Raw genomic sequence first — 22,282 nt, 5'->3', positions numbered from 1 at the left:
TGGCCCACTGTCAAATATATGACATTGAGTATATAAATAATGTGCTGAATTGCAGAGCACTCTCTCTACTTTCCATATTTTTTACTTTATTCAGTAGAATAAAGTCAGAATCTGCAGTGTTCAGGTTTATATAGAAAGTTTAAATTTCTGTATTTCAACTTTCCCTTGCATGTAGCCTGTTACATGCTGGCCACTGGCCATTGGCTAATACTTGGAGTGTTCTGTATCCATGTAATTTTTTGTTCAGCATTAACACACTCAGTTTTTCAATAAACACTGTTGAGTAACTACAGTGTGCCAGCCATATAAGGCACTAAAAAACAAGATAGTACATGCTTATTTACAAAAGTGACAGTGTAGTGTGAGAAGTGCTGTGTGCTGGGGAGGCACAAGGAATAGCACTAGATCTTGCAGAGGAGGTATATACTCCAGTGCTGTTATTGGGGTAACGTGCTTCTGGCACAGGAACTGTACAAATGCTTCTGGATGAGAAAGACATTCATCTTCAATCTGACTTATTTGGCTGGAAGATTAGAGTGCAATGGTGAGAGATAAGGTTGGTGAGGTAAGTGATGATGATTATAAAGGGCTTTCAAACTACTCTAAGGAGCTTGCACTTTATCCTGTAGTCAGTGAGAAGCAGTGGCCTGTTCTTAACAGAATGATGGGGCTAGATTTGTACTTGGAAAATGCCATTCTGGTTGCAGTGTGGATATGTCAGTGTAATTATATACCAATCTCATGTTGCTTTGAAAGTGTTATACTTGTTTGCCAAACATTATTTCCATGAACCACTAGTCTTCAGCCTTATCAGATACATTGCCCACTTTTTAAAAACTAATATGGTATATATTTATTACTCATTTCCTTTCATAAAACGACTTATGATAATATAACCTTTCTCCATATATTGAAAAAATATATACATAGAAAAACAAAAGGAAAATAATTTAAAGACTATTTCTAATCATGAATGCTTGGACTCCACTACCCTAGAAGCTTTTTCAAGGAGTAGTCCATTGGGCAGTAGCAGCTATACTACTGTGGATTTACTATGCACATAACTACTGGATCTGAATGTACATTTAACTAGATCCTCAAAGGACTTTTGTGTGTATTTGAGTCCTTGAAGTACTATTGTTACACTACGAAATAAAATAGTAGGGTGCACATATTTGTAGACTCACTGAATAAAACAAGTACAAATGCAGATTGTTACAGGTACTGACATTCAGAGACCATGAAATGCCAGTGGTGGGATTTTTGTGAAACATCTCTTGATAAAATTTTAAACAAAGCATATATAGTCTTCCCTTAATTGCGTATTGCCCTGTAAATTGAATATATGCCCAAAGTGGGAAAATACTTTGTATGGAGTTTGTTTCTAGGTTCAGTTTGAAGCAGGCTCCTTAGCTGTGTGACTTTGGAGGGTACTTCACAAGCTGTGCAGGGCTGGCTTGAGGCTTGTGAAACATCCCTGGTTCCATTCCCTGAATACCAGTAGTATCTTCCAGTCATTTTAACAGTCTCCTCCAGTAAAAGCATCCACAGATTTCCAAAATGTCCCCTGAAGTGCTTCCTTCACTGTGAACTACTAGCATAAACTCTAGCATGACATGAGATGCTGACATGGTAGAACTGTGCCCAGCTTTTGGAGCAGGTGTTTTAGCTGGGAAGCTATTTGCCAAGTTGGTGTGCATCTCTCACACATCATTGCCTGGACTTCCAAACTCCACAGGACAGAAAACCTTTTTCAATTATACTCTTCTGTGCCCCTCACCCTTTGTCTTAGTGATAAGCAATGCAAGGGTCATTGTATTAGCTGCTGTTTATATAGTGTCTCTCAAGAGCTTTGGGTGAAAAAATACTAAAAACTATTGTAATAACTTTACCTTTTAATCCATTAGGATTGGATATAGCAAGCACTAACAACCTTATGAGCATCTAAAATAAAATGGTACTATTTATTTATATTAAATAAGGTGAAGACTTAAGAATTAATGACATACCAGCCATAGACTGATTCATGAAGCTCTGCAGAACTAGTTAAGTTACAAGTATGTGAGAATATTACCATAGGAATGAAAACAGGAGTACTTTGCACACACTTGAACAGGTCATTCACAAAACTTTCATTGGAGGAGAGCCTACTGTTTGGAGAAATTATAGAAACAGGTTGATAGGTAAATTCTAGGAAAAAAATTTAAGGTTGAAGTAGTTGCAGATCATGGAAGAGACTTTTATATCAAATTATGTTGATTAAATTAGCCAAGGTTAAATAAGTTTGTGAGGGAAGCTGAAAGAATGTATATGGTCATCATAAAATAATAGAGGTGAGGTAAGTATGAAGGGGAATAACCACCATGAAGTAACCAGGTAATAGAGAAAGAAATGTATAAAGTTGTGTTGGAGATGTTATTGACCGGGGTGGGGGACTTATGAGACAATTGAGAAATGATAAATTAACATTGGAAACTATATACATAAAATAAATCATAAAACATAAGTGTTGAGGGGACACTTCTTATCATAGTTGTCATTTATGAACAGTTTCAACATACAATAGATTTACTTATGCCTGTTCTTTAGGTGTCTGCCCCTAGTGCTTAATTTGTGTCATTGTTTTGAGAACTGTTTTCTCATAAGGATCATATATTAGTGACAGTGCAGTTAAGATCTTTGATCTCTTTGTTTTTAAGTCTGCTGTGTAACATCCTATAGATTATTGGTCCAGATAATAGAATGTAATAGAAAATGCCAAATTTAGTCTCAGTTTCTATTCAGTAGGCCAAAAAAATCATGGCTTTTAGACTCTTTAGATTTCCTGTAGGTTACCTACATAAATAACAATTAGGAAGTAGTGATATGTATTAGAAAACATTAAAAAATACTATTTTCCTTTCAATGACAAGGGATGACAAATGTCCCCATTATAAGGGTAATACCTGATGAAAATGGGGACAGTTTATACCATATCTCTTCTTCTTTTATAGGTTTTAAAACGACCAGAATATTTTGGGAAGTTTGGTAAAATACATAAAGTTGTCATCAATAATAGCACATCATATGCAGGCTCACAGGTAACTAATTATAGAGATTTTTGCCTTTTCTCCCTATGGTCTGGGCTCGACCTGGGCTGTTCAGAAGGAAAATTTGCTTTCTGTAATTAGGAAGCTGGGAGTAAAGAACTTGAGCAATGACCTCTGTTGGTTGGGTGGGGGAATTATTGGTCCTTATTTGATGTTTCTAGGACTTAACAATGAATTAATAGTAATAAAAGGGAAATAGTAAAACAGGTTTAGTAATGGAATAGATGGATGGGAGAGTTGAGTCTATTATCAGGTAATCTGTTAGATAATTCCTACACTTGATCTTAGCCAAAAGGCCGAGAAGCGATTCTGTTAGATAATTCCTAATCAGTAATATTTTTAGATGTTGAACTGTTAATACAACAGCTTTGTGATATTAATATTAAAAAATTGAATACTTACATATTGCACTTATTTTTGACAGAATATAATTTAACAAATTGTCTTTACATCTTTTTAATCTAAATTTCAAATTTTTTATAACCTCAAAGAACCTGTCAAATGACTTCTTAATAAAATAATTGCCAAGCCAAAGATGATATTTTATTCATCTGTTATAGTCTATTTAGAATGAGATAAAGTTCAAGTATGGTTACTTTTAAATAACCTAGTAGTGTTTAGTCAAAACTACTACTTCTAATTATTGTCATTATTATTAACAGCAGTAGTAATAAAGCCTTTTAGAATTCCATAGGCAAGTTGTAAGAGAATTTTATTTTTCAGCATTTGTCATTGAAACCAGTAACTACGGGCTGGGATTTTTTCGCTCTAGGGTCCAAGTGCCAGTGCTTATGTAACCTACATCCGGTCAGAAGACGCTCTCAGAGCCATACAGTGTGTCAACAATGTAGTAGTAGATGGCAGAACACTGAAGGTAATATGGTCCTCTTGATTTCTGTCTTTAAAGGGGAAAGGATAAAATGTGGTAAGTAGAGGAGTGTCCAGATTTATATATAAATTTTAAAGACAGTTCATTTGAAGATTGCTTGTAAGTCTCCCATATCAGCCTGTGATAGCTGATTTGTTTACTGCTGATTTACAAGATCCTGTTTTATCAGGTAGGAATAAGTACATTCATTAATGCCAGGTAATCTAAAAATCTCCTGTTTTTACGTACGTTTTATTTTGTGAAAATGTAGTCATTATCTTCCTCGTCTGAAATAGGTAATGGTTCTGATTCGTTTTCATTAAATACCTGAAACTTGATCCAGGTTTGACTGGAGGGTCCCGTCAAACAGTGGTTTATGTAAATGAAGGAAGGATGATATAATTACGAAAAGAAATTTGCCTTCTGTGCTTTAGCCACTGATATCTTGGAGCAGATTTTTGTGTCTCCTTTCATGTTGTCTAGGGAAGATTTGGTTAGATTCTGGAAACTATAGACCGAGACTTTTTTCCTTAGTTTTTCCAAATGATGTCATTTATAATAAATCCTATTAGGAATAGTTCAATTCCTTAGTGTTCTCTGTCATAGTTCTTGTTTTGTCATATCTGTGCCTTATTTTAGGTAAAATGAAAATAGTAAACATGGCGATTCTTGTTGTGATGTCAGTTCACACTTTGAGTCTTCTTTTTCCCATCTCCCCTCTTCTTCTTGCAGGCATCTCTAGGTACAACGAAATACTGTAGTTACTTCTTAAAGAATATGCAGTGTCCAAAGCCTGACTGCATGTATCTCCATGAACTGGGGGATGAGGCAGCCAGTTTCACGAAAGAGGAAATGCAGGTAGTAAAGTCCTGTGAATTGTCTACTCTATGCAAGAAGGAGTACTTTTTCTTCATAAGTTAAAACTGCAAACATAAAAACTAGGGATTTGGCTTTTTGAAAACTGATATTACTTTAAAGTTGCATTTTCTAAACATTGTGTTCTATGAAGTGTCAGTTCTGTAAGATATAGATGGGTCTGTGGTCAGCTAAGTTTGAAAGTGCTAGATTAATAAAGATAAATATGTTTCTTTGTTGTAGGACTTCTCAATCTTTAATATGCTAACACATATCCACAAGGGAAAATGTACAACCAGAACTGTTGATCAAAGAAAATACTTTGGGAAATGCGGTTTTAAGAGGAATATCAGAAAAATGAAGGCCAAGTGGGATATTGAAATTATTAGGGTTTTTGGACCCCATCTCTACTTTTTATAAACTAGAAAATAATACTCTGTTCAGTGATACTGATAAAGTAACAGTTTTATAAAATGATTCTCCCATCAGAGTGTCCACTGAGTCAGTATCCTGAAAGGATGAATTAAAAACTTACTATCTTATATTTTTTACATTTCCTCTTTCCTGTCTCCTTTTAATTTGTAGTATAAGCATGCTTTTGCAAGTAAAAATGTTGACCATATGGCTTATTAAATGAGGATTATACCAAAGCACAATGCTGTACTTCCCTCTTATAAATGAGGACTTCATATTGTTGCTGTGGACTTTTGCAGAAATACTTCTCATTTAGAAGGTGGGGGGCATTGATTGCTACCTTTCATTCTCCAGGTCAAACTAGAGAAAGGCTGGTAGGGGCTCCATTAATAGGCTATTAAATAAAATGAAATAATATTACCCTTTTTTTGACTTGGAGTTAGTATAAATTAAATTCCATTATAATATATTGGCATTTCTTGACACTGGTCCTTATGGTTCAAAAACAGTGCTAGGTAAGGCCCATCTGATATCTACCAGGGACAGATGAGGTACTAATTTTTTACTTATTCAGTAAATTCCTTTTGTTTTTCAGCTGAAACTTAATTGAATGAAATCTAAAATTCAATATGAATTTTAACTAGTAGTATACTTACACTATCATGGTGAAAATTTCTGTCTACTAGAGAATTTTTAAGCCTAGGTTAATCTCATTTAAAGTATTACTGAAAAATATTTGGACAGTAGATTGAAACTTATATGTAGGGCTGGGGATTTAGCTCAGTGGTTCCGCCACATGCCTTGAAAGCAGAAGGTCCTGAGTTTGATCCCCGGTACCAAAAAAAAGAAAGAAACTTATGTGTAATGGAATTTAAGCTGTCATTATGGACTGCCCCCATAGAGATACTTGAATATCAGATTGAGCCCTTTGTGGCTAAAGAAAACTGTAACATCTCCTGAAGTATTGATTCCAGTAAGAATTGTCAGGGGCTCTCATATTTTCAAAATGTAAAATCTGGCCAAGTGTGGTAGCACACACCTGTAATCCCAGTACTCTGGGAGGCTGAGGCAGGAGTATTGTGAGTTTAACCCAGCCCGAGCAGTTCAGCAATTGTGATCCTATCCCAAACAAAAACAAAAGAGCTGGGGATGTAGCTCAGCACAAAGGTCCTGGGTTCAATTCCCAATACTGCACACACAAACAAAACTCACATTTCAATGTATTTTTTTCTTAAGATTCTTTTCATATTGTTGCGTGCTCTTCTTTCCTTGAATTTAAAAATTACTTTGAAAGGGCCTTTCTTTGTTAAAACACTTTGTCAGTGCAGGAAGGACATTTGAGTAAATTACATCGTGACAAAAATTAGAAAATCATTCTTTATAATTCCATAGCTCAAATTTTAGGACATATTTATAGATCTGGTTGAAATGAGCAAGTGGTCTCTCAGAGCAGAGATGATGCCTTATGCAGTACATAGCACACAGTTGTACTCAATTAAATGAGGATGTCTGTGCTTTTTGTTATTTTGCTTCTTTTTTAACCTCTGCCACTTTGGTTTTGCCATACATTTTAGTCAGAATTTTAAAATAATAAAGATCCCTGAACATAAGTAAAAATGTCCTTCCAGTCATTATATACTTGCAGACAGCAAAAAGTTACTTGAACTAATTTCAGATTATTGGTTATGTCTAATTAGCTTCTGATGTCAATTTTTGCCTGATTCCCCCACATTTGTGATGTTGCTTTCAGATAAGCAGCTGCCCATCTGTGGTAAATACAATATTTTCCCTTTATATGTAGAGTGGGGTCAGCAAATCTTTCTGCAAAGGGCCACTTCCACGTAGTAAATATCTTAGAATTTCTAGGTATGTAATCTCTGTCACAACTATTCCTTTGTGAACTATCTCCTTTGTAACACTCCACACTGCCTTGTACAGCAAGAAGGCAGCCATGGACAGTTTGTAAATGAATGAGCATAATTATGTCTCAATAAAATTTTATTTACAAAAACAAGTATATGTCTATAAACTGCCGACCCTTGGTCCAGAATTTAAAATACATTAATTTTTATGTTACTCCTGATGAGGGGAAAAAGAGAAAGGAAAAACAAATTCATGTAATTTTTAGTTAGTGCCAGGTTAATGAAGAATATAGAAACTGTTAAAGTGTTAATTTCTAGATAAAACAGAAGGTCAATTGATAAATTTTGAGTGATCTTCAGAAACTCAGTTATTACCTATTAGAAGACTTAATTATGTGAAAAACTTTCAGGTAGGTCTAAAACCATTAGTTTTCTGATATAGTAAAATTATCCCCTCCTTGATGTTTTTCTGTATAATAGAATTTAATGAAATGCCTTAATTTATGGAATATATATATTTTATATCATATATAATTTTGTTGGAGTAATTTTTACTGGTCTAGAAGTTTTGTAACTTTCATCCTTGTAGTTTTCTCTCACTCCCTGAGAAAACCTATGTGTTTTATTTAGGATACCTTTAATAATTCAGAAGGTAACTCAGTATTTTATACCAGCCATTTTGTGAATCCTACTGCAGTTTTAATTTCTTCTTTCATTAGGCGGGCAAGCACCAAGAATATGAACAGAAGCTACTTCAGGAATTGTATAAATTAAATCCCAATTTCCTTCAGCTGTCTACAGGTTCGGTTGATAAGAATAAGAATAAAGTGACACCACTGCAGAGGTATGATACGTAAGTACTGATGCTAATATAGTCAGACATTTTTACCCTCCTCTCTGTCATTGCTCCCTTTTCATTCTGCCTCTCTTTTAGGCAAAACCCTTCTTGACAAAGTCTATATTCATGCAGTTGTTTGGCTATGAGGCATCGTAGGCTTCTGGGTTTGAGTGTCTGCTGTTTACTCCTTCCTGGTTTACAATTTGTGCAGCCTTTTCATGTCTTCACCTTTGCAGTGGTTTGCAGACTACCCTGAGCCCAGGGAACATCCCCTTTGTTAGAAAGGAGATTAAGGAATGTTGGTTATGAAAAGGTTCTTGTCACCTAATTGAAGTCTCCCTGATACAGTGAGGGAAAGACCCATGGCACAGATATTCAAAGGTATTTAATCCCAAGAATAACTAAAGTCTTACATCCTGGGGGTGAAGAGTATCTCAGTCACAACTCATATTTGTTTTTTAAGACAGTTTCTCCTAACCTCTACTCCAGCATGGTTTTGAGTTGATGATATTGTGTCAGTGTATAAACGAATTTGTAGTCTTTAGTACTGAGTCTCACTCCATTATGATGATCTTCATATCTTGGATTGCATTGTACTTGGTTATGACCTATCAGAAAATCATAAAGTTAAATTCTAAATTTTAGAATTTAACTTTCTCTTCAATGTTTCATAACCTTGAGATCTTTATTCTTTTCTTTTAATCCAATTTAAATTTAAGTGATACATTTTAATGTCTCGGTGTTAAATATTATAGCTCCGTGTCTTATTTAGTAGTAAAATACTTTAAGAGCCATTTTTCACACAGACCCAATAATAGCTGCATAGAGTATTGTCAGGGTCCATTTCTTCAGTCCTATGTTCTTGAATTTAAATTTTTGAAGTCCTTGTTTTACTCCCTTTGACAGTGAAGATGATTTAAATGTTAAAGACTATTTAAATTTAAACACTTACTTATATAAATATATTCAGTGATTTTTAAAAATATAGTGAATGTTTAAATTTTTAAAATGTATTACAAGGGGCTGGGGATTTAGCTTAGTGGCACTGTGCCTGTCTTGCAAACGCAAAGTCCTGAGTTCGAGCCCCGATACTGGAGGAAAAAAAAGAAAAATGTATTACAGGGCCAGGAGTGTAGCTCAGCAGTACAGCACCTGACTGGCAAGCACAAGGCCCTGAGTTCTATTTCCAGTACCAAAAATAAAAAATAAAAATGTATTACAGTAAAAAACAAATTAATTCCCTTAAGATTCTCTCTCTCACTTCAAACACACCCATTATCTTAACACTTTCTGAAGCACCTCTGAAAGTCTTCTTCCAGAGTATCTTTAGATGTACTGTTACAGTGGCCTCAGTCTCCTGAATGGATCCAAATATTTACCTTTCATAGTTATTTTGACTCTGAGGAAGAGCCAAAAATTGCTCAGTGCCAGATTCCATGAATAAGTAGATGAGGACACGCTGCATTTTTATGAGCCTCCTGTTCCATTAGATGGCACTGGGCTGTAGTGTTCACTGTAATGTTTGATCACATCTTGTAAAGACACTCAAAAAAGAAAACTTCCAGAACTGCTTCAGAAAGTGGCAAAAACGATGGGAGAAGTGTATTGGAAATAAGAAGGAGTAGTTGGAGGGGGATTAGTGTCAATATGTCTTGCTATATTAATATTTTTGTTTAAACATTGTATATTTTGATCACACCTCACAAATACATGAATAGGCCACAAAACAAAATTACTGTAAACTCTGAGATTTGTTTATATCAAAGTTAGTAATAAAGGCTAAAGCTAAACAGAAATCTTTCTGGGTAATAAACTTTGAACTTTTCCTGTGACCATTTGTACTTATACTTTTCTGTCCCAGTATGTTCATGAGGAACCAAACGCAATTACTTGTCTTATTGGTTGCTACTTCTATAGTGCCTGGTATTAGAATGAAGCTGTTGAAATATTTACGTCAGATCCATTCAACATTCAGTATTTACATACATGATCATTCTCATTAAAAATGTCATCAGTCTAGTTAAAGTCATATTCTGGGTTGTAGTCCCTAGAGATTGTAGGGCAGAACTTTAAAATTTAGTTTATTTCTTTGGGATAACATTTGTTGTTTTCTGAATATAAAAATAAGACGAAAAAAATTGTGAAAGCATACATAAGAAAATAAATATTTTATGTGATCTCAGTACCTCAGGAGTTTTCACTGAAAATGATTTGTGTATTTTTCTTGCAGTATATTATTTTTTGTGGCCATTTTTCCTTCCTGTGAACATTTATATACCATTATACTCAAAATACTTTGATTTGTTACATTAAAACTCAATGCAAATTATTATGAATAATTCCCCATGTTGTGAAGACATACATTTTTGTGCTGCATGGTATTCCATAATAGATGACTATTTTAAATCTATTAAGCTAATCTTCTGTATTTCTATGTTATTTTCATTTGATTGGTATTATTTATAACACTGTGCTGAACATCTTTTCACATAAATGTTTTAACATTGCTTGTTCCTAAAAATAGAACTGCTTGGTCTAAGTTTGACAGTACTCGTTTCCTTATGTTTTTCCTCACGTTTTTCCTCCTAGCATTGATAAACATACAAACCAGCTGTCTCATTTTAATTTTTATGTGACTAATAGATTGAACTTTTTATTTTTTATTTTTATTTTTTGGTACCGGGGATCGAACTCGGGTCCTTGCACTTGCGCAGCAGACGGCGAAACCACTGAGCTAAATCCCCGGCCCCTTAGATTGAACTTTTTATACATTGTAAATTCGTAAGTTTGCCATGTTTTGTGTGTTTGTGTTTCTTTGTAAATTACAGAAGTCTAATTTTTCCCACTGATCAATTATCTTGTTTCAAAATGCGTTGAATTTATAAGTCAGTTTTGGAAGAATTTATATTCTATAATATGGAGACCTCCCAACCACTAGGATGGCATTTCTAACTGTTTTGTGCTTCTCAGGGGAAATTTTAAAAATCTTTGTTTCATTGTTTTTGGATCTTCCACTACCTCTTTATGTTTAAGAATCCCTATGCTAAAAATTAAAGAGAGCAGTGTTAGACTAGCAGTGCTACATGCATTTTTGTCTCATTCTTTGCCTTGATGGGGATAACTCTGATGCTTTAATCATTCAAGTATGATTTTGATCATTTATTTGGGATAACTTTTAATCACAATATGAAAATGCCTTGGTATTTCACATTGGTTGGGCTTTTTCCTTTTGGTTGGAAATGAATATAGGAATTGGTTTTTGGCATTGTAACAAGTATTCAGCTTTTACATATTTTGTAATCAGTTATTAATAGATTACCTAATATTTTATTGACTTTGCCTTTATTATAAGTAGGTGATAGGGATGGATTTTTAGATAAAGCTTCTTACTACAGGGAAGTTGCCAAGTTAGTAATGAGGAGGCAACTCTTTCTGTCCCATCATCTTAACCAAGAGATAGGATTTTTGTTGTTGTTGTTTTGTTTTGTTTTGTTTCATTTCTTTTCTTTTCTTTTTTTATTTCTATTTTTTGAGATGGGGTCTTGCTATATAGTTTAGGTTGACCTTGAACTCACTATGTAGCCCAGGCTGGCCTTGAACTTCTTGGCAATTCTCCTGCCTCGGCCTCCTGAGTGCTGGGATTACAGGCATACACCACTTTGCCTGGCTCATCTTTTATTTTGTAAGCTTATTTGCCCACCTGTTCATCTGTCCTTCCTTCCTTCCTTCCTTCCTTCCTTCCTTCCTTCCTTCCTTCCCTCCTTCTTCAAGGTAAGTTGAGAATTAAACTTTTCTGGGAAAAAATAAACTTCAAAGAAGTGTTCTATTTCCTATTTCTTGGTATTCCTAAGTAGCGAGTAGCAAGTTTAAAAAAAATTTTCATATTAATTTTTATTAGTACATATTTGCAGTACATAATGATTACATTCATCATGGGAAGTTGGTACATGGACATGACACATCTTAATTCTTTTTACTTCCCCTTCCCTCCATCTCCCCTCCTTCTATCTCTTGGCCCCCTTCCCATGCCAATAGTAGTTTTATAAGAATAAAAGCCTAGAATTTCGTAAACTGAGATACTTTAAAAATATTTACTCCTAAGAAGTCTGTAATTTCACCATACATTTGAGAACTATTTAGGATTAGAACTTTAAAAAAATCAGTGAGACATTATATGAAAATATTTATGAATTTTTTTCTGCAGCAGTTTACACATTATCCTCTCGAAATAATGGCTTGATGGTATTATGAGATATAAATCCCAGTTAGTACTTCTTAGTCCCACTTGAATCTGGCACTTCTTAATCACCTCTGAGACCTTTGTGGCCTTGAGTGTCTTGATTTCTCTTTCTGTTATGGTTAGGACTACTGTCAGTATTTGAGTGACCTGTAGGAAAGGTGGTCTTCCAACTCAGCCTTTTCAAAAATGGTTATCAACCTCTGATGTTGCCTCTGTCATTCTTTGGCTTAGTTCATTTTATATTATTTGCTTCCCTATGCTTCTATCCTTGAAAAACCAAATTGGCATCCTTTACTTTTCAGACAGTTTTCTAGTTTTTGCCCTCACTAGACAACTTCTGCCCCAATGCTTTGTGCTCCATAAATGGTAAACAAAAATGTTTCCCATTGAAAGTGGACTAAATACCAAAACTTTGACTTCACAATGAAAGTTTTTTAGTGGCAAAGAAAGCCTTCAGAAAGCCCGTTTACTGGTTTTTAAATTTTAAAAGCTTGTGCAGTTTATCTTAGTAGTACAACCAAACTTCTTAACATCTGGTGTCTTTGGGACCTGGCCATTCAAGACTAGATAACAGTCCATAGACTAGGTAGGTCTCTCTCTGTCTTCCCAAGTAAGCATGGTTTATTAGTTTTTTCCTTTTTTTTTTTTTAAGCCGATAGCAAGTTGACATGATAATGGTACATGAATGTTGAAAGTAAAACAGATTTGTCAGTATGACCAGAGCTTAAGCAGATACAGTTTGGCAAGAAGGGAAGTTGTACATCTAATGGAAACAGAGTCATGAGGACTCTGACCTGTTAGTGGTTATCTCAAGATGCCCCTTTTCTGTGTAGGCATTAGAGATCTAAGTAACTCATATTATGGGAATTTGTAAATAAACTTTTATGGAGTTATACATATATCTTTGTTTTTTGCTTTTCCATTGATAGTTGCACTTATGTCAGGTTTAATTATCACTGACTTGTGTTAGTCTAGACAGTAAATAATGTGATTCTAGTCATCTTTATCTTTAGAAATTTTAATTTATTTCTTGAATGCGTTAGTTATTAAATAGAGAATAATATAGAAAATTGAGTGGAACATGACCTTACTAGGATCTTGCCATAATCCCAATTTTTCAGCAGCTGTTTTTGAATTGATGACACTGATGCAGAAATTTTTAAACATGTTTGGTAAAACTTTCCCAGGCAGAGCATGAGGTATTATGAATCAGTGTTTATAAAAATGTAGTTGAGATACTGGACAAGATGATGTAAATTATTCTAATTATCTATAATCCAGAAACATTCTTAAAACTTAACTCTGTGCAGTCATATTTTCTTACAGTGCCCTGGACATTAGCAAGACTGACTTCAGTTACATTGAAAATTATTATTTAGTGTTCTTTAATGGTGGTGGCCAGAAAGATGAATCAGGATCCAGACACTGAAATTCTGATTTGTGATAGTTCTTGTTTTTAGTTTCTATGAATACTTCTTCCTCCCAACTTGAAGCCATTATTCCAATAAGAATAATGCAGTTTTATTTCACATCATCTCTAGTGATGTCCCAGTCTGTTCTTGCTACCACCAAATTGATCTTTCTAAACATTGCTTATTTAGGTCATTTCTATGCTAGGATATTTCCATTGGCCTTCGGAGTCTGGCCCCTACCTTTCTCGCCTTACTTTCCATTGTTCTCCAAACTATCCCGTTTGTTAGCTAAATCGATCACTTAACTGCAACTTGTTGGTGATTTTTTGACCCTTGACACTTGTGCTGTTGTTACTTCTATTGCTGTCCCTTCTCCTTTCCTTCCTTCTAATGTGTAAATCTTTTTAAGACCTACTTAAATTTGAACTCTCCTAGGAAAGTTTCCCCAATTGCCGCATTTATGTAGCTTTGCTTTTTTTCTGAAGACTTAAAGCACTTTATTTAAGCAATTCATTTTGATAGCTGGCCCTGGCACATTAATCTGTGTGCTAGAATCAAGAGCATTTAAAGCTGGGCGAGGTGGCACACGCCTGTAATCCCAGCACTCTGGAGGCTGAGGCAGGAGGATGGACTGTCTCAAAAAAAAAAAAGCAGTCTCATCAGATGAGATACCTCAGATGCAGATTGGGTTCTAGCTCTTGCTTACTTACCAGTCAGTTATCTCTTTATAAGGTGACTTTCTATTTCCAGTGGATAATTTTGGGACATGCAGACTCTTTATTTTACTGTATATCTATTTGAGTAATATTTATCCTTTGTTCATGTGGTGAGTTAATTATGAAAATTATGTCACTAGGTCAGTTTAATGTTTACAGACTTTTCTTTTGTCTAAGTCAGACGAGTTAAAATGGACTTGAAGTTAGCATTTTCTGTCTTTACCATGATACTGCATTTTCTAGAAATAAAATGTTAATGTTTCTGAGTAGTAGTTTGCCCAAAAATATGTTTTATTTATGTATGTGTGTGTACATACATGAAGTATGGTAAAAATGTATGGCAAATGTTTAAATTTTTAAAACTGATTATGGTAAAAAACATATTGCCATGAATCCCCCTCAGATTACTCTTCCTTGCTTCAAACACATTGAACCCATTATTCTTGCCACTTTCTTTTCTTTTTCTTTTTTCTTTTCTTTTCTTTTCCCTTCCTTCCTTCCTTCCTTTCTTTCTTTCTTTCCTTTCTTTCTTATACCAGGGATCGAACTCAGGACCTTGCACTTGTCAGGCAAGTGCAGAGCCGCTGAGCTCTATTTATTTATTTATTTATTTATTTGCTTACTTACTTACTTACTTTGGAGAGGCTCTCGCTGGCCTTGAACTCACTGTGTCACCCACACTGGCCTCGAACTTGTGACTATCCTCCCGTCTTGGCCTCCAAAGTGCTGGGATATTAGGTGTTGCCACTTTGGAAGCAGTTCTGAAAGTCCACTTTTGTGAGTGTCTTTAGGTGTCACAGGTGAGTGCCATGCAATGGGAAGGCAGGCTCATTAAAACGTTAGGGTGTGTCCTCATCCACCTTATTCACCAGATCTGGCACTGTGCAGTTTTCAGCTTTTCCCCAAAGTCAAAATAACTGAAAGGTAAGTGTTTTGAGAGGATTCAGGACTTCAAGGCAGCTACGACAGTGCAACTGAAGATACTTATGAGCTGGGCATAGTGATGCATGTCTGTAAACCCAGCATTCAGGAAGCTGAGGCAGGAGGATTGCCAGGAGTTCAAGGCCAGCCTAGGCTACACAATGAGTTCAAGCCCAGCCTTAACTACATAGTGAGACCCTGTCTCAAAAAGAAAAAAAAAGACACTTATGAAAGAAAACTTCTGGAATTGTTCAGAAAGTGGCAAGAACAATGGGGTGTGTTTGAAATGAGGAGAGTATTTAGAGGGGGGTTAATGGCAACATGTCTTTTACTATTAAGCTTTAAAAATTTATTTATGCATCCTTCATGCACATATGCCTTCTAGGGTTGGGATTAGTATTTGGAAGTATTATATGAAATTTATGGCTCTTAAGAACTTACAGAACAGGGCTGGGCATTTAGCTCAGTGGTTTCACTGCCTGCTGCGCAAGTGCAAGGAGCAGAGTTCCATCCCCGCTACCAAAAAAAAAAAAAAGAACTTACCGAACAATAATAGTGAACCTTTTAGAGCTTTCAATGATACAAACACCCTCCTGTGGCAAGTATGCCATAGTTTCACCACCACCGCTATAGAAGCTGGTTGTGGTGGTGCACACCAGTAATCCCAGCTACTCAGGAGGCTGAGGCAGGAGGATCTCAAGTTTGAGTGCAGCCTGGATAACTTAGTGAAACCCTGTCTCAAAACAAACTGTGGATGTGTTTCAGTGGTAACGTGCTTACTTAGGTTCAATCCCCAGTGCTGAAAAAAGAAAAAGAACCTATAGGTAACATTTTAATAACTTACACCTTTCTGTCAAACATCTAGAAAAATGAGACATATGTTTATCACATGCCCAAAACTAAATGATGGATTAGATGTTTGTCCTATTGGAGTATTGTCTATTTTAAGCAGTAATTTTTTTCATAAACTACCACTTCAGCAGTTGGACAATTTAGTTAGAATATAAATTCCTTAAGGGGCAGTGATCAAGGATAGGGATCTTAACACATTTTTGTGTCTTCGACATTTAGCCTAATGTCTTATATCATAGTGCCTCAGTAGTAAACATAGTTAGTAAAATGCCTATTTTGCTGGATTTTGAGAAGTTTTTTTTGGTGTGTGTGTGGTAGAGTGACTTTTTAAATTTGATTTGTTTTCTCTTTACAGCCCCATTGACAAACCTTCAGATTCTCTCAGTATAGGAAATGGTGATAATTCCCAGCAGGTAAGATTTGAATAAAATATCACTTTGTTTATCAGCCATACCCTGGAAACAAGGTATTCTATGCAAGTGAGTTTTCTAAATAATGAAAAATACTTTAAATACTTACACAATTTAAAACATCTCTGATGGATAGGCTTGTTAAATGCATTATTATTAGTCTTCTTTTCCTGTACAAATATGTAGACTGCAGTCTAACCCTTTCTTGATGACTCAGAATTACCATGAGAACTATGTATTATTATATGGGAGCACATCAGTATCTTGTAGTCTGCTACGGTTACTGGCTTAGTGACTCTACCCAAATGGCCCCAAGCCTGTGTGCCTTCTGGGTTGTTGCTTTTTTTTTTTCTTTCTTTCTTTTTGGTATTGGGGATCAAACTCAGGACCTTGCGCTTTCGAGGCAGGCGCGGTGCCACTCAACTAAATCCCCAGTCCTGTGTTCTTGCTTTTAAGAGTTATTTTTCCTTGATACATTCTCCCCATCTTTTACTGTCAACTACAGTTTTCATACAGAATACTTACTCCTAGTAGTGCTCCTTCTTTTCCTAATGACCCATCAACTTTAGTTTCTTTTTTTTTTTTTGGTACCGGGGATCGAACTCGAGTCCTTGCGCTTGCGCAGCAGGCGGCAAAATCACTGAGCTAAATCCCCGGCCCCCGACCCATCAACTTTAAATGATATACCAAATGAACTATTTGAACTTGCATCCCCTGTGAAGCTGAGTGAGGGACGGATGGGCATGCATTGTGTCATCTTATTGCTTAGGCAACCTTTTTTCTGCTAGTTTTTCACTAGTTGAGTTTCTGTTGCTCTTCTTACATTGGTAAAGTAGTTTTAGTCTCTTCCATTAAGAATAGCCAATTTCCCGCAGTATAAGTGAAAAATCTAAATTATAGTGTTTTTTAAGTTTTTCTTTTACAAATTCCTGTATATCCCTGTATATATTTTGGGTTGATGTTTAAAATTTTTTTCATAACATAAAAGTAATTGTAAAGGATATAATTTTCAGCATATTATCAGTATTGATATTTTAAAGTAAAAGTGCTGTATTGCTTCTTAAATAAATATAACAAATTTAATGTTTTGACACCTGTTATAATGTTTTGCTCATACCACATTTTGATAACCCCATCATCCATTTCAAAAAAATACACAGGCTCATTAACAGTTCAAAATTTTATATCAATATTTTTTCTTCTTAAGCTTATATTTGTGGTGCCATTATAGAATTTTATCTTGATGTGAGATAGTTTTTGTTGGGAAAGCTTGCTTTCAAGTAAGAGTAGTCATTTTAAATAAGAATGTTCTTGATTTAAATTTCAATTTTTCTGAATTTAGTATTAAGTTGATCAAACCAATATATAAGTAGACTTTGATAAAGTAATCATTAAACATAAATACTGTAGTTATGAGATGAATTGGGCCACTTGAAAATTAGTTTTCATGTGTCCTTAGATGAATATTGGTAAAATGAGGCAAGCTTTAGCACTAGTCCTTTTCATATTTTTTATTTTTCTAAGAGGTAAGTGCTAAGATACCTTGTTTCTATAAATAAGTAGATGGAAGGAAGAAAAGTATTCTATCACTGTCCCTCAAATCTTAGAATTCTTCGTGAATTAGTTACCTAACAATTATATAAAGATTTATCATGATAATGATTTTTTGATTATATGTCTGGGAACAGCTTGCGTAGATCTGTCAGTATTGTTAACTAAAATACTGGGAATTACCTAGTTTGTAGAAAGATCTAGTCATTAGGGTCTGTCGTTCTAGTCTTAACAATTAAAACATTTCTAATAATGTATCTTTGGCCCTTGGAAAATTTGCAGTCAAGCAGATATCCTGTAATGAAATCCCAGAGAATAAGAAATACTGTTTTGTTTATAAAGTAAGAGGAGAGGGCCGGGGATTTAGCTCCTGCCTTGCAAGCACAAGGACCCAAGTTCGATCCCAGGTACCAAAAAAAAAAGAAGAGTAAGAATACAAAAAGAGAGGAAATTGGTTTAGTCTTTTCAGGCAAGTTAGTTTTTTTTTTTGTTTTTTGTTTTTTTTTTAAAGAGTACCAGTGTAAGTTAACAATTTAATTGATTTTCTGAAACTCCTACTGTCATTTAAAAGTTTCCAAGTTCTCTAATTTGAAGACCACTGTTCTGATGTATTTAGTTGCAAAACTTTTCATTATTGCTTAGTAAAATATATTGATTATTTTCTTGTGTATTGATTTTTTCTTTTTCTTTTTTATTTAGATATCTAACAGTGATACACCTTCACCACCACCTGGTTTATCAAAATCTAATCCAGTCATCCCCATCAGTTCATCCAATCACAGTGCACGGTCCCCTTTTGAAGGGGCAGTAACAGAGTCACAGTCATTATTCTCAGACAATTTTCGCCATCCCAACCCTATCCCAAGCGGGCTTCCTCCTTTTCCCAGCTCCCCACAGACCTCCAGTGACTGGCCAACAGCACCAGAACCACAGAGCCTCTTCACATCAGGTACGAGGAGTCCCAGGGCAGTAATTACACTGTTGACATACTGTTGATAGGCTAATGTGATATCCATCGGTGAGTGCATATTCTTTTTCACTTGCACTCCCTTTTTATAAAAATGTAAACATTTAAACTGCCTGAAATTAAATGGTGAATTGTTGAAGGACCTAAAAATTGTTGTGTTAAAAGACAGATTGCTCCAGAAACTAAGGATTATCTCATTTTCCCGGTATTGAAAAGCTTATTCCTCTGGAAATTATTGAGGACTTAGCTTTTTAATCAGATTTGTGTTTGTGTAGATAAAAATTTTCTCCACAACTGATAAAGAAGTAAGTTTACTACCAAATATGGTAGTAAATGTTACGTTTTTGCATTTTGTGGCAATTTCCATTTTTACTCACTTTAAATTCTCTTACTGATGTGAAAGGTTTAATTAACCTTCACTGCAATACCTCTGAAGCAAATAATTAAAAATACTAGCAGATTTTTTCATTAAATTATTTTTTCTTAGTATATAAGACACCGTCAAATTTATTTGTACTTTATCTTGATAAATACATTTTAAAATAAGCTTTACTAATTAAAATCTTTTAGATTTTATTTCATTTAAATGACTTGCTGGCTTTAATTGTGTGTAGCTGAGTATAATTTGAATCAAGAATTTTTTTTAGATTAACAAAACTATCTGTATTGATCAGTTTTTGAGGTTACTAATGTAAGCGTGAAATTACTGCTAAGAGTATATGGTACCCTTTGTAATTAGTGAACTTTAAGTGCTAGGAAGCCATAAAGATTTTGCATCTACTTGCTTTTATCTTGGTATATTATGACATGCTTAACTTGCACTAGTGTGGATCCTAATTAAGTGTGAAAGTGAACTCTATATTTTATATTCATCACTATTTCTCTTCCCTACAGAAACTATCCCAGTGTCATCCTCTACAGACTGGCAAGCAGCATTTGGCTTTGGTTCTTCTAAACAACCAGAGGATGACTTGGGATTTGATCCCTTTGATGTTACTAGAAAAGCCTTAGCAGACCTAATTGAGAAGGAACTGTCTGTCCAAGACCAACCTTCCCTTTCGCCCACGTCTCTTCAGAACTCCTCTTCACACACTACAACCGCCAAAGGCCCAGGCTCTGGATTCCTGCATTCTGCTGCATCTGCAAATGCCAACTCTCTCAATAGTACCTTTTCAGTCTTGCCACAGAGGTTCCCTCAATTTCAGCAGCACCGAGCAGTTTATAATTCTTTCAGTTTTCCAGGCCAGGCAGCCCGCTATCCTTGGATGGCCTTTCCACGCAATAGCATCATGCACTTGAACCACACAGCAAACCCCACCTCAAATAGTAATTTCTTGGACTTGAATCTCCCGCCACAGCACAACACAGGTCTGGGAGGGATCCCTATAGCAGGTAGGTTCATTTAAAGCCTTTTGAGAATTCTTGAGTAACTCATGCCTTCAAGTTGTTGGGGGAGGGGTATGTTCTATAACAAACTATGTATTAGGCTTGGAAATTTCTATGAGAAAACATTAAAAGTCTTTATCATAATCTTTTTAATCAGATGAATGCCTTGTAATATTGAGCTTTATAAGGATGGTGGAGTATTGTACTTAGTTATTGTTTGAAAGCATTTTACTTAATAGGTCATCAAATTTTTATATGGTGTATAAATACAAGAATAAAAAGAAGAAAATGACCTCTGAAATTATGGTGCTATAAAGTCCAACACCATAGTGAAAATTCTGATTTTACAATCTAAAAGTAAAGAGGTTAAAAATTTTTGAATGATAATGAGAGCATGAGGGATAAAGCCACTCTTTAACTGCTTATGGCAATTACTTATTTTAACTGATAAACACATACACACATCAAAATTGTGCTATAAAGAGTACTTAATATTTGAGAACTGATCATTAATGTTGTATAAGCATATCATATATCACAGACATTCTTTCTGTGAAAAAGAATTGTTCAAGAAGTGAGATTTATTTTCGGGGGAAAATATTAGGTATATATAAGGTAATACAAGTTTGATGCCAGAATACTTCTGGTTTTGTACTGCTACCCTTGAAGGTTTCAGAACTTTTGGGTTTTAAGATCCTATATAACATTTTTTTATATAAACTGTCTTCTAGGGAGTCACTCTTCTTAATGTGTTGGTGTTCAGCTTGGGCTCTAGAAGTGATGTGAGAAAGAGTTTGTTCCTCTCCTGATTCAAGTAGAATAGAGTAGTCCCTTACTCTGTTACATAACTTAGTCTGTTTTTATCTCTTGCCGTGGCCTTTAAGGTACGACGTGGCACAGTGGTGTCAGTCGTGTAATTTTAACAATAAGATAATTCATTCTCTAGTTTTTAGCAAGGTTGATAGATGAGTTTATAGATACCCATCAAGATTCTTTGGCTTTGTTCACTTGAAACAGAAAACATTCTGTGCTCTAGACAAGTAGCTAGGCCTTAGTTTGTGGGTATGGATATAGTAAAGTTAACAGTTGACACCGTGAGGTTAATTTACATAAGTTTGAGAGCACCTAATGTAGTGATTTGCACATTGATGGGGTTCATGATATTTGTTCATTTAATTATGGTAGGTAGTAGGTAATCTAGAGCAGTAATTATTAGTTCTTTCCTTCTATGTGATATTCACTTGTGAAACACTTAAGTATTCAATATCTGCACACCTTTCTTCCATTTCAAGATAGCATGTTATAATTTTATTGTGCTTTGCTTTGTTTTTAAAAGTAGTATTTTAATTACTAGTGAATCATACCCAGTGTACAATAAAAATTTAAGTTCCCCTAAATATTCTAAACACAAAGTATGAAACCAGTTACAGTGTTACATCAGCTCGTTTGCCCAACAATGAACTAGCCTGTGTAGAAATAAACAAAAGAAGTATAAAACTTGGCTACTATTTCCAAGTAGGGCATACTTTAAGAGGTAGGATTCAAATCATGTGTGAAGATAGTAATTGTGTGGTAGTGGAATCCGAGAAACATCAGTGCAGCCTGTAATTGTTGGGGAGGCTTTCGTTGAAGAAGTAGGAATCTCTACGATGATGTCTGGGGTTTGTCTCAGCAGCAGGGGAAGAGCTAGGCCTTTTATCTTGGTAGAAACTTCCTGAGGCAGGTGTAGTATGTCATTACCTTAAGAATCAGACTGCCTTCTGTAATAGGAGATGCTGCTTAAATTGTAGAGAGATGTTGGATGAGAGGATGAGGCATCTGGCAGAGAGGCAGAAGAGCACGGGCTTGATACGGGGACTCTAGTTGTTAGCTGTCTTCACTTTCTTCTTTTATTTGACTTA

At 35.1% G+C, this 22,282-nt stretch overlaps 1 protein-coding gene across 9 annotated transcripts in view; it reads left to right on the top strand.

The window, feature by feature from the left end:
- The window catches only part of Cnot4 (CCR4-NOT transcription complex subunit 4), a 137,958-nt gene that overhangs the window by 87,641 nt on the left and 28,035 nt on the right, over positions 1 to 22,282 (top strand). For 5 of the 9 annotated variants that reach the window (XM_004851229.4, XM_087205884.1, XM_004851230.4 and 2 more), the window contains 7 exons: positions 2,994 to 3,080; positions 3,862 to 3,963; positions 4,690 to 4,815; positions 7,808 to 7,932; positions 16,423 to 16,480; positions 18,728 to 18,977; positions 19,890 to 20,387. In XM_004851229.4, coding sequence (XP_004851286.1) covers positions 2,994 to 3,080; positions 3,862 to 3,963; positions 4,690 to 4,815; positions 7,808 to 7,932; positions 16,423 to 16,480; positions 18,728 to 18,977; positions 19,890 to 20,387 — 1,246 coding nt within the window. Of the gene's footprint in view, positions 1 to 2,993; positions 3,081 to 3,861; positions 3,964 to 4,689; positions 4,816 to 7,807; positions 7,942 to 16,422; positions 16,481 to 18,727; positions 18,978 to 19,889; positions 20,388 to 22,282 lie in introns of all 9 variants that reach the window. The other 4 variants (XM_021263638.2, XM_013074497.3, XM_013074498.3 and 1 more) reach the window with 1 other exon arrangement.

The sequence above is a fragment of the Heterocephalus glaber genome, unplaced genomic scaffold (genome assembly GCF_053883595.1).
Source record: "Heterocephalus glaber isolate CG9 unplaced genomic scaffold, H.glaber_assembly_v1.0 deba00000621, whole genome shotgun sequence".
Taxonomy (NCBI): Eukaryota; Metazoa; Chordata; class Mammalia; order Rodentia; family Bathyergidae; genus Heterocephalus; species Heterocephalus glaber.
The sequence above is the reverse complement of the archived record's forward strand: the minus strand, read 5'-3'. Positions and strand labels throughout refer to the sequence as shown.